General features: G+C 39.5%; 1 protein-coding gene across 1 annotated transcript; it reads left to right on the plus strand.

Moving 5' to 3' along the window:
* Positions 1–8580: 8580 nt before the first annotated feature.
* On the plus strand, positions 8581–11838 carry RPS16 (ribosomal protein S16). Its single transcript, XM_035544308.2, has 6 exons — positions 8581–8700; positions 8790–8845; positions 9488–9589; positions 10280–10376; positions 11467–11514; positions 11643–11838. Exons 2-6 carry the CDS (start codon positions 8798–8800, stop codon positions 11786–11788), a joined length of 441 nt encoding a protein of 146 aa, XP_035400201.1. The 5' UTR covers positions 8581–8700; positions 8790–8797; the 3' UTR covers positions 11789–11838.
* Positions 11839–12430: the final 592 nt, after the last annotated feature.

Genomic DNA, 12430 nt, shown 5'->3' on the forward strand with positions numbered 1-12430 from the left:
GAAAAAGAAAAGAGAAAAGAAAAGCCAGAGAGAGTAAAAATTCGGAGTATTAAAGAGTAACAAAGAATAACAATTCAGAGTATCTTTAATCCAATGGAATACATTCTTTCAGTCCTTAATGTCATACTGCATTTGTCCCAAGGCACAACCTTAGACTGTCTGTGAGATACTTGACTTATTTGATTTTACTTCCTACCAAGTAATGGATATGCTAGAACTGAGAGGGCTACTCCACTTGATTCGGGGAACACACTGAACATAAAACAAATGTTCCAAACATTTCCAGTGAAAAGAAGTCCTATTTTCAAAAGTTACAGATACTTAAAAAAATTTCAATTAGATATAGACTAATAATCTACATCATTCTGCAAATGAATCTCAGTCTCCTAATTTACTGAAAGGGAGGGTTTTTGTATTCCTTTGGGAGTTGGGCACCTAAATGTCACAAACATTTTACACATTTTTGACACCTGGGGTTCATTTCTGAGGTAACTACTGATTTCCCTGCTGTATAAAATCACCATAGTTTGTATTTCAGTACTTTGTATTTTCAGTACTTACGTTACTCTCCAAACTCCACTTGACAGGACTTTACAAGCTTGCATCAACAGTGTCTTCTACTGGGTAAGACCACATGCAACACTAATCAGGGTGGAAGGATTGTTGCTAATTGTTCTGAGTAATGCCTTTGTTTGTTGATATCTGGTTGATACACCTTATTTTTATTCTTCTTAAAAAAAAAATAAAGTGCTTGACCTGTGGAAGTGAAACAGTGTCTAAGGTGCCAATGCTGGTGCCATCATTCCTATGATATTTATTTTGGAAAGATAATACTTTCCAGTAAAAATTATGAGATTGTCTTTGTAATGTTTATATCAGCTTGACACCTTTGCTACCAGTAAAAAAAGAAAACTGCTCTGTATTTTCTGAATCTCCACAATTCTACTGCGAAGTTATAACACTTAAAGAACAATTTTGTAAAGCCAACAGCTGAGCAAGAATATGGATAAAATGAAATTTCAGCAAGACTGACATCTGGATTGAATATAAGTGTAAATAGGAAGAGAATCCAGAACAGGACTCCGTTGAAGACGTGTTAAAACATTTATGTGTGATTCTTCATAAGGAATGGATGGTAAAAGTTCTGGCATCTGTTGTTTTTAAACTACATTAAGAAAGCCACCAAAGCAATTTCCTGCTTCTCAATTGTTTAATTCCAATAGATCTGTCACTATATGCCACACCTACATGAAACTGTGGAAATACACTTTCCAAAAATACTTTTATTGAACATCAATAAGAAGCTACAGGTAGTATCAGCAAGAGAAGAAAAAGCTCCTGTGAAATTATGACATATATATAGACTAGACACTCAAAAAAAGAGTCCTGTTAAGACATTATAGATCATCAGCTGCCTATGACTACTGTGTTGCTGGATGCTACTGTCTAAGCAGTAGAGCTAGCATCAGGCTTTTAACCTAAGAAATTCACTTTCGCTTGAAATAATCTGGAATCAACCTATTGTTTGCCATTCTGTCAGAAGATAGACCTCCACCCGACAGGCAACTGTTTCTTGGAGTGGCTGGAGCACATCTGAATGAGTAGAGATGAAAATTTACAAAACAGGGCATTTCAAGACACCTGGAGGTTTTAACCAGTTTAGGTGGAGCAGCTTTTAAAAGAGAAGGAAAAGTAGGTTTGCCTAGACTTTATGGTTAAAACAAATGTACTATCTGTGTTTATAATAAAACTGAAGGTAAAGGACTGGAAGGTCAGTTTGGCTAGTTTCAAGGCTGTTTTTCTATCCCTTTCACGGATACTGAAAAGGAGAGTTATTTCGTAGCTGACACCCATCAAATTCTTTCAGTAACAGATTATTACCTCCCTCTATAGTAGGTCAACTTCTGTGATACTTTTCACCTTCCTTAGACTCTAAACTCTTCTGAAAAAGGACTGTATCTTCCTATATAATTTTAAAACACGTGCCAAAAGCTGGTCATAATCCTCACTAAAGTCTTTGGAGACTACTGCAGTAAAAAGAAGCAACACCATCTCAAGAGCAGCCAACAAGCACCCCAATGACATAATTATGATGATATTTCTATTGAAAAGACAACTGTCTACTTGACAAAACTTAAATTTGTATGAATATTCCAGTCCATCACCATTCGCCATGTATATAATTCTTCTACTTTGTGTGTGAAACCTTCTCTAGAAGAACAAAGTACCTCACTAAATGTGAACTTTGTCTGCGTAAATAAAACCATCTGGTTTGCTGTCTGACCATCTGGTTTGTCTAAAGTTTATAGTCTCCTGAGTGTTATTCAAGGCCCACATATGATCAACCCTCCAAAGACATTTTTATTTGGTAAAAGCTTTCCCACAGCACTTTATTTTTTCTATTTGTTTTTGATCTTGTAAAAAAAAAAAGTCATTTTAATACGTGTGTTGTAATACTGCATGTGTTTGTGTTTCTGTGAACTGCTTGTAGTTCTGCTAGTGGGTAGATATTACAGGCTAGATTCCCTTGGGAACAGGGGAGGAACGTTCTGTGGAAGAGAAACTTGGAGATACCAGATCCTAAGACTTCTTAACTGCTACCCCTGAACAAAATGCTAGCTTAGGGTGGACAGCTCACTTAAAATGCATCAGCTATTAACATGTGACAAGATACCAAGAACTGAACTGTCTCAGCTCAAGAGCTACAGCTGGCAAGAGGTAACCAACACCTTGTCAGATCTACACCAGGCAGGGATTCTGCTGGCTTCAACGATTCCAAGACTCCTAGCAGCATGCAGTGTCCAGATAACCCACCAGTTTTCATCCCTGTGTGAATAAAATGAATAATTATGCTCCCCTAATACTACAAGCTGAACAGTCACTACATTTCTGCTCGCTCTCCCTGCTTCATAAACACAAGATTTTCCATATGGAGCCCTTACAAACCCTTGCCAAAAGGGTTCATTCTCCTTCAGAGTTCAACTGCTCCCGTTTCTGGAGAAAATGCCTCAGTTCTCCGCAGGTCAGTAAGTATACAACAGTTCATAAGCTCTGATACTTCTGCCTTATCTGCCCTCTTACCACAGGCAATGGAAAATGTTTCACTTGAAACAACAAACAGATTCAAAATCAGAAATAGAAATGACCTAAGTAAAGATTAATATAACTTAACAGAATCTATCTCGTTCTGTTCTAAGCCATCACTGATGTTTCAGCAGATTAAGTGTATGCATAATTAACTGTATTTACACAATCACTAACAATAATCACACCTTTTCATCTACCCAGAATACATATTCTCTATGCATTACATCTAAAGAGAGATTTAAAGTTAAATGTAGACATACAGGGTGGAGTGCTATCTTGTATTTGTAATGTGAACATAACTAAAGCAACTGGGGCAAGAAGTCCATATTTTGAAAATGTGCAAAATAGATGTCCTTTTCTATAGTCACTCTTCCCTGAGTTCCTTCAATGCAGAAAAACAGAAAGGATGTCAACAGGCCTGTGGAAGCTAAGACCCAGGACAATTCCTTTCTCTGCAGAAGAGTTGAGAGAGGGCAGCTGGATCCCACTGGACCCTGCTGTGTTTAGTTTCTAAAAAAGGGAACTAAAATGAGAAGCAGCCTCCAGGGGCAGCAAAATACAGCAGGAAGCTTGGAGATGCAACTCTGTTCTATAAAAATAAATTGTTTCATGTACGTGATTCTATTTACTTGTTAGTTTATTTGTGTAGCTTGGGGGTACTGGGTTGTTTCCCAGTCAGCTTCTTACAACTCTAATTCCTGTTGATATATAAAAGTGTGAGCTCAAGCACACATACTTAAGAGCAGCTTCTGTGGACGTACAAAAGAATTTGATAATTCTAATTTACTGTCAATAAATTCCACTAAAGCTTTGTATACTCTAAGAGAGATCATATATAGACAATGTCATATTCCAAACATAAGGCCTTGACTTTTAGACTTTAGCCTTGAATATATGGACATATTCTAAAATGAGCAGTCAATACACTACTGCTTTTCAGCTAAACTATGTTCATTGGATATATGCATTTTCCATCTATTGTAAATGGGACACATGTTGTAAATTTAATTCACAACATTGTATCAGATGCTAGCAACAAGTCAGGCATCACAGCTGAAACAGTGCCTTAGTGACTGTCTATATGTTTAGATCCAAGATAGGCTTCGTTTCAAGCTTTCTTTTGTTTATTGTACTGAAACAGCTTTCCTATTCATTCAAAACTAAAGTCAAGACAATCACTAATAGTCATTTTTCCCAAGTAGCAATGCTGAGTGGGTCCCAAGCAAACTACTGAATTGTAATTATTTACATGCAATAAGTTTTAGTTTGAATATGCTTGTCACTTGTCAACTTCTACATAACAAATTGTCTTGAGTTTTCAATCTCAGTGTGCCATAAATGTTTATAATCTGTGAATGGGAGTCAGTATTCACACCAGTCAGGATAATGCTTATCCTGTGTTCCAGACCTTATGATATAGAGCTTCCTAGAGAAAGATCATTAAACGAAACTAAAAATAAATAAATAAATGAAAACAGGGGGGGAAAAAAAAGCTTTAGATTTAAAATATTTTCTTAGAAAATAATATTTATTAATATGAAAATCTTGTGTGTTCCTTATTTGTTTTCAGAACACTATTTCCAAGAGCTGGGAAGATTTGTTTTCTGGCAAGCATCAAACATTTTTCCATTGGTCACAGCATTCTTGTACTAATTGAGTTTAGAAAACTCTTCAGCTGCTGCTTGGATGAACATGATCTGTGAAAAGCAAGCATCAGAAATAATGGGATCCATTAGCTAATTATACTTTATCATCAAACATGCATCAGTTGCAAAATATAATATGAGAACTGTATTCAGGTCCCCAGATCTTTCAGATTGTACGAACTGCTGTAAAAAAAAAAAAAAAAAAAAAAAAAGTATCTTCTTTCCTGAAATACTTCATATTTCTCAGTTAAGGAGCCCACTGATTTTCAAAATGTATAAATCTGTACCAGACATAAGCCTTCTGAAGCTTATAGTGATGGTTTTGCTGTCTGAAGGAAAAACTGCAGGGAACATGCTATGTTTATTTCAACACTTATCATGCATGCAATATGAACAAATCTTTTCCCTGGTTAAAACTATCCATTCTGCTGAAAAAAAACCCTACAATATACAATTCAACTGCAAACTGGGACATTGGATAGAAGGCATGAATTTTTAATGTGATTACAGACTACATAGAATAAATATTTCTTTGTATTTCCCTTAAATGCTCCTTTACTTCTACAATTTTATTTTATTTTATATGATTTATACTCCTATGACATAGGAGTAACTGACCATATTTTGCCATAGTTCTCACCTTTCTATTAATATTTTGGATATTACACGAGGAAGAAAATTTCACTAATTCTCATACTAATTTTCCACGGAGAAAACTTATTTTCTTTCTTTTAAATATGAGGAAATTTAGAGTCACAATACAGGTGGCCTTGTTAACATATTGACCTTGACTCCTTGTTGCCTTAACACAGAAGTATGTGGCTACTGTGAGTGTAAATGGAAGCTAAAATACTGTCCTCCTGGAATGTTTACGTTTTGAACTTATATATGAATTTGATTTGGAAGATGACAGGTCCAAGTGGAGAGCCAACATCATGATTTCACATTGAAGTCCAATCACTTAATACTTGAAACTAAATAAAATCTTATTTAAAGTCTAAAAAGCTAAAATCTTCAGTACACGTTGACTCCTGTGCAAGGACACCAAATAAAATCTCCGTTAGCATTCAGGTGACTAACATGTATGAATCTGAGCTGCATGAGTTGCACTACTTCAGCCTCACAGTACCAGTGGATAGTGGATTAACATCCAGGTTGTGTACAGCAGTTTTCCACATGCTCCACCCTGGCCAAATTCCAAACAAACAGATGCAATGCTGCTCTGGTCAGCCCAGCTCATGGACTCTGCTCGGGCCACCCTTGCCCATCCCTTGCAATTCCCTTCTTTCCTCCTCCCCGTGGAGCCCTGTTACTTACACAACCTTTGTGCATAGTGAGGAAACGAATGGAGACAAGCTGCATTCCCCTGTTGCGTTACACCCTGCAAGGAGCTCTTTTCAGCGGACTGACAGAGCAGAAGAACCTGTGCCTGGTCTGTGGGAGGACTGTTGGTCTTATGCTACATCTCATGCCCACAGTGAGGTCAGAGCAGCTCCAGTAGAGGAGGTCAGTCAGTGAGAGACTTTCAATCCTTTAAAGCCTCACTAAAATCCCATGTAAAAGATCTAGTAGCAGTAGGATACTTGTTGGTATAAAGATAGACGAGATATCATCTGTTAGTACAATGCAGAATCACTGTGAAATCAAGGACATAGACTGCAGCCAAATCCAAATATTTTTCCTCCTATTAGGAAATAATAAAAATGCCTTGGCAAGATGGGTTCAAGTCTTCTGACTTTCTCTTGAAATACTCTTTCTGGTAAAAGTGGCTTACCAGCGAATACAATTTAATTTCTGTTGGCCTTAACTTTTGCATGCTGTGTGCCTCTTCACACCTGTGCAAAGTAAAGTACAAAAAGGCTGCCAAACAAGTGCCTTACATTCCACGGGTACAATTATTTTACAAGTATAAAGGAAGTGAAAAAAAGAGTCTGTAGGGGGTGCTTGAAGGTACTTATTATATTTTTTGAAGTTAGAGATATGTTACTATTTTACAGTGTTCTGTGCTCACTAGTTAAGTAGGGATATTGTTAGTGCTTGGACTTTTTGCAGAAGTACAGTATCTTACCTGAAATTCCCCCCTTCTCCTCCCTTTTAGTGTCTTACTTCTCAGTACTTTTGTGTATGGTGGTATTTATGATCTAATTCTCTCTTCCCACAATGCAGTGTAATTCCTGTAGTAGGTCCTTAGGAAATATGTTTTGGTTCCTATTCCTATTATTACGCTAGAAAGCAAAGGAAGTAAGCAGCACAAAGCATTTAACCTTTTTGTTTGTTTGTTTCTAGACTGTGCTATCAATATATGCTGGTTAACTTATTTTTCTAACAGAAAGGTATATATTTGTAGGCACATTACCAGCTTTGTAAACAGGTTCTTCTGGGATTAATGTTTTTTAGTTCTGGGTAGAACGTACAGCAGAGTAATACCCAAATGAGGATGAATTTTACAGGACCTAAGAAAGCATGTTTACAAAAGCTGAGCTTCATACAGCAGATATTTGAACACCCCCCCCCCCCCAATGGTGCATTTAGTATTAAAACATGGCTTTTCATTAGCAGACCTCAGATAATGCCCACAAAAGGAACTGATTTAGATTTGCTTTCTGTTTCTTTAAAAGCATACTGAACACCAAAAAAGCTCTGTTGGTAATGGCTCACCTTTGGGTTGATCGTAAGTCTTAGCTGAACGTTTTGGTCTAACTGGGTTAAATAGGTAGTACATTTCCTTCTTCATCTGAATACAGGTTTTGTTAACATCTAATACCTCAGCTCCTGCAGCTGCTTTCATTATGCAAGTAAAAGATCTCTTATACGGAGCCACCTATTTTCACCAAATATGCACAAACTAAGTTGGTTTTGAAATTTCCATTCTTCTGTGAAAACTAACTGAAATTGGCCAACAAGCTGGCTACCATTTCCCTCCCCCAGTGATGGGGAAAGAGTGGATGACAGACATGTGTGACTGCAAAAACACTTTTCCTTAAGAAATAGCTTTAAAAAAAAAAAACAAAAAACTTTTCAGGTCACATGTTGAAGCTTTGTACAATTGAGGGTTTGAGATGTGCTAAATCTTACATGCTCTGCACAGCACTATTCACTTGGAGAGAACTAATCACTCAAATTGCATAAAGCTAAGTGCTTGTTTAAATCCTCACATGACTGATGACTAATGTTCAGTATTTAAAATTCTGTCCAAAGACAGAAGAACTGATTGTTTCATTTGAGCAGTCAACTTTCACATTAATCACAGTAATCTAAATCTCTATTGTTTAAAATACCTAAGAGGCATGACCTCGCTTAATTGATAGCTTCGGCTTTTGTCCTTCTGGAGAATTTCGCATACTGAATACAAACCGTAGAAGAAAAATATTACAGCCTGAAAATGACTTAAATTTTATGACATACTGAAAATGAAATCGGAGATAAAAGGTCAATTTGACAATGCTCTGAGCGCTTGGATCCCTGAACGTAAGCAGAACTCTGATTTTAAACGTAATGGTTGGCGACTATTTACGAGAGTATGAAGAACTGCCTGAACGTGACTCAGTGTGTGATGTTACTGCGGAGTACAAAGTTTAATGGTTTATGTTCTCCAGCATTTTAACAGACTTAGAGGAGCAATAACGCTGCTTTTGCGTGTGGCCCACACTTGATGGGTTACTGTGCAGAAAGCGAGTGACCCCACCACCACCCCCCAGGGCACGGGCTGCGCCGCTCCCCCAGGGACAAATCCTCTCTGAACTGAGCGTTCTCGCAAAGGAATTTTGTTTCTATCACATATTTATTTAAAAAAAAAAAAAAAAAAAAAAAAAGCCCCCGCCCCTAAGCTGCCGTAAAGCGCAGCCTGGCGGAGGCGCGGTGTTGCGTCGCGCTGCCGGAAGCGCGGCGCACTTTGCGGCGGGGCCGCCCCTGAGGCGCGGCCGGGCGGCCCCGTGCGCCCTTTCCGCCGCGCCGCCGCCGAGGCAGGGTGAGCGTTGCCGGGCTCCCCCCGCCGCCGGGCCCCGCCGCACCCCCACGCCCCCCGCAGCGCTAACCCCGCGCCCCTCTCTCTTGCAGGAGTCATCATGCCGGCCAAGGGGCCCCTGCAGAGCGTCCAGGTCTTCGGGAGGAAGGTGAGGGCGGCCCCCGCCGCCTCCCCCCCAGGACTAGGCCGCGGCCTCCAGGCTCTCGGCGCCCACCCGCCCCCTGCTCGGCGGCGGCGGAGCCAGGCGCGGCCCCGGGAGTGGTGCCCCGGAGCTGCCATGCGGCAGGGCCGGCGCTAGCGAGGCCTGCTCGGCATCCACGTGTCGTGGCGCGGTGGGCCCGTCGGAGGAGGTGTCCACAGGGAGCAGGCCCGGCCCCGCTGGTTCAGGGCGCCTCACGGGGGGCGTTGGGGGCTTGTCCGGATCCTCTGCTGTGGTGCCCGGGAGCCGTATTAAATAAATTGGGAAATTAAGTTTGCGGTGGGGGGATTCAATCGATCCAAAAATCATAGGTTGCATGCTTTTATGAAGAGATGGGCCACAAAAATAACGTTTTGCTCAATGCACTGGGTATCTCACCCACCCTCAGAGAAATATAATCTCATTAAGGTGGTCCTACAGTACTCTAAATGAATACATTGGAATGCAAGAAGTGGTACCATTTTGTTTTTTGAGGGGTGTTAATATTCAGCACAAAATAAGATTTTAGACTGTTAAATTTTCAGAAGGCTTCACTTTATGCTGCTACTGTGAAAAACGAAGTGTTTCACTAACATGTGTTTGGACTTCTAGAAAACAGCAACCGCTGTTGCCCACTGCAAAAGAGGAAATGGCCTCATTAAGGTGAATGGAAGACCTCTGGAAATGATTGAGCCCAGAACTCTGCAGTATAAAGTAAGCATCCACCCAGCCTTCCTACCTGCTTGGATATTAAAATACCTTTATCCACTTAATTGCTTGAAGATGGAAAAGAGTAGATTGCCTTATTGATGGTACTAAATATTTTTTGTGTGTAGAAATGTAAACACTGCAGAAAACGCAGAAAATTGTCCTGCCATAATTGTGCTGTTGGCAGAGGGATTCTTGCTTAATTGGGTTAACGTAGTTTATTTACACTGTATAAAGTGATTTAACTTATATGTGTTCAAACATACATATGTATACACAAAGAGTCTCAAATGAGCATGAGATGATACGAAGTGCTGTGGAACAAAATTATGTAAAATCAATTACCATGCATTTTGTTGTCAGAAGTATTTTCAGGAGATAATCAATTTTTTTTTTTGAAACAGGAAACTTCAAAGCTTCCTGTTCAAAAGATTCGTTAGAACTTAATAGAACAGTTGTTTGGCGTTTTGAAACTTAAAAAAACCCAGCAACTTAGTTTTACAATGGTATTAGTAGATGTCAAAGAACGCTGGAAGAGATGTACAAGTCCCACTTACGTGGGATGTGTACTTGTAAAATCAAGGCTCTGCTTTTCAGAATGTTTAGTGACTTCACATTTTGTAAACCTGCCACAAGCTCTAGGCCTTGCTGTCTCTGATCACAAATTAACTTCTTTTATTGTGTTTTGTTTTCTAGCTGCTTGAACCTGTCCTGCTCCTGGGGAAGGAAAGATTTGCTGGTGTTGATATCAGAGTCCGTGTGAAGGGTGGTGGCCACGTAGCGCAAATCTACGGTAAGGCTTTGTGTGGAACCTTCGGTGTGGGATAGAACAGGTCAAATGGCGCATGTGAGAGGCCTGAGTTGAGAGTAGCAGCTTGTGCATCTTGGTTTCAGTACTCAAATACAGCTTTTTGTATGGGCATAGCGGTTATATTTTATGTGCGGAGTTGTAAATCTGGAATAAGTTGAACGAAGAAAATTTGTGAAATTCTGAGGAGATTTGAGGAACGGATCTTTGCATCTTGCAGCATGATAATTGGAAGTGTGCCTCAACGCAAAGATTTTTGGAAGGCAGAGAAGGGGGCTTGTCATTAGAAATTATGTCTTTAATTGTAACTTTTTAAGTTGTCCAGAAGCATCTTTCATCTGACCTTCAGAGCTAGGTGGTTCTTTCTCTTACAGAATAGATTGAGAACATACCTGTGTTAGATAGGGTTGCTCTTTACCTATGATAGATTTGTTCTGCTGTTACAGTTTGGATATAGATCAGTGAAGTGCAGTTGAAAACACTTGGAGGAGCGGGGACACGTTTCAGTCTTTTAAGTTGATTGTGTTAATTTTTCAGAAAATTCATTTTTTCATCAGAATGCTGATGCCAAACAAAATGTTTACAGTCACTCCCATAGCCCTGTTTTGAGTTCCGATGGCTATGTTACAGGCTTGTTTTACAGAGGTATGCTGACAACTACTCATGCCATCCTGTTGTGCATTCAGCATTTGAACTCACCAAAAATTTTATTCTTGCTGAAAATTCTAGATATTTTAGAGAGCTGTGTTTCTAAGGATTTGAAAATCCTGCCTGGTAGAAGATAAACTTAAGTTTGTATTTTAAAGAAGGTGATCAGGACTGCCCATGTACAATTCCTTGGCTAGCTAGCAGTTGTTGAATCAGAAAATGAACTGTGGGTGGCCTCTTGGCACAGGTTTCTTCAGATTTGCCAAAATAAAGGTCACATGGAGTATGTGGGAGAGGAGATGAAGGAGGGGAAGGACAATTTGGCAGAGAACAAGACAGCAAGTTTCTCAGATAATTGGCACTTTGTGTTTATTTTGAGTTTTAAATATATTTGCAATCCTTACTGATCCATCTTCTTTCTTAACAGCTATCCGTCAAGCTATTTCCAAAGCATTGGTGGCTTATTATCAAAAATGTAAGTTCATTGTTTTGATTGTTATATTAGCCTGAAGTGGAAATGTATGGCTTCTGATAGGTGTGAAAATGCCAAGATTTTGTTCCTTGTGAAATTTCGAAAACTGAAATCTTTTTTTTTCTAAACAGATGTTGATGAAGCTTCCAAGAAAGAGATCAAGGATATCCTAATCCAGTATGACAGGACTCTGCTGGTTGCAGATCCTCGCCGTTGTGAATCCAAGAAATTTGGAGGACCTGGGGCTCGTGCACGCTACCAGAAGTCTTACCGTTAAAATTGGTCAACAGTCATGTGACAGTCAATAAAGACAAAGAATTTGATAAATTCCGTGTTTATAAATTGTGTTTTTTCTGTGTGGGTAAATAGATTTTTCAGTTTACATTGATTCACAAATCCACTGATCCTGAAGTAAAATCAGGGCTTTTGGCAGTTCTTTGATCCCTTCATAGGAAGTCTTGATAGACTTCAGGGTCTCAGGAAAGAAGAGCAGTTGTCTACTATGGATGTACAATAAATTACCAGAACATAAAGGGCTTACATCCTATTTATTTTTGGGGGGGCAGGGTGGCTGCTGGGGTGGGTACATGCAACAGCTTGTTGAAGCAGACTCCAGTCTTTGCATTTCTGATACGCAAACAAATGTGGACCTTTTCGGGGACCTGGATTGTCCTGGTATTATGGGTGGGGATAAGTACCCATGTTCTTCCCATGTGAAAATGTCTGTTAAAGCCTGGTTGCAGGCAGCATGCAATGTGTGGGAGTGGGTATGACTCCTAGCTGGTAACATCTTACGTGATCTGCCTTAGTATGCCACCCTAGAGTAATGCTGCATTAAGCATCTCTGTATACTTTGGGATTGGCACTTAGTGTTCTTGCAAAGGAATTTTGTTTCCATTATATATTAATTTGAAATAAC

Source organism: Cygnus atratus, chromosome 1 (assembly GCF_013377495.2).
Source record: "Cygnus atratus isolate AKBS03 ecotype Queensland, Australia chromosome 1, CAtr_DNAZoo_HiC_assembly, whole genome shotgun sequence".
Lineage (NCBI taxonomy): Eukaryota > Metazoa > Chordata > Aves > Anseriformes > Anatidae > Cygnus > Cygnus atratus.

Excerpts from the sequence above, each read along its gene's own strand:
- RPS16 (XM_035544308.2), top strand. The coding sequence starts at position 8,798 with ATGCCGGCCAAGGGGCCCCTGCAGAGCGTCCAGGTCTTCGGGAGGAAG. Across the intron at positions 9,590-10,279 it reads CCAGAACTCTGCAGTATAAA|CTGCTTGAACCTGTCCTGCT; the intron begins GTAAGCATCCAC and ends TTTGTTTTCTAG. Across the intron at positions 10,377-11,466 it reads CCACGTAGCGCAAATCTACG|CTATCCGTCAAGCTATTTCC; the intron begins GTAAGGCTTTGT and ends CTTTCTTAACAG.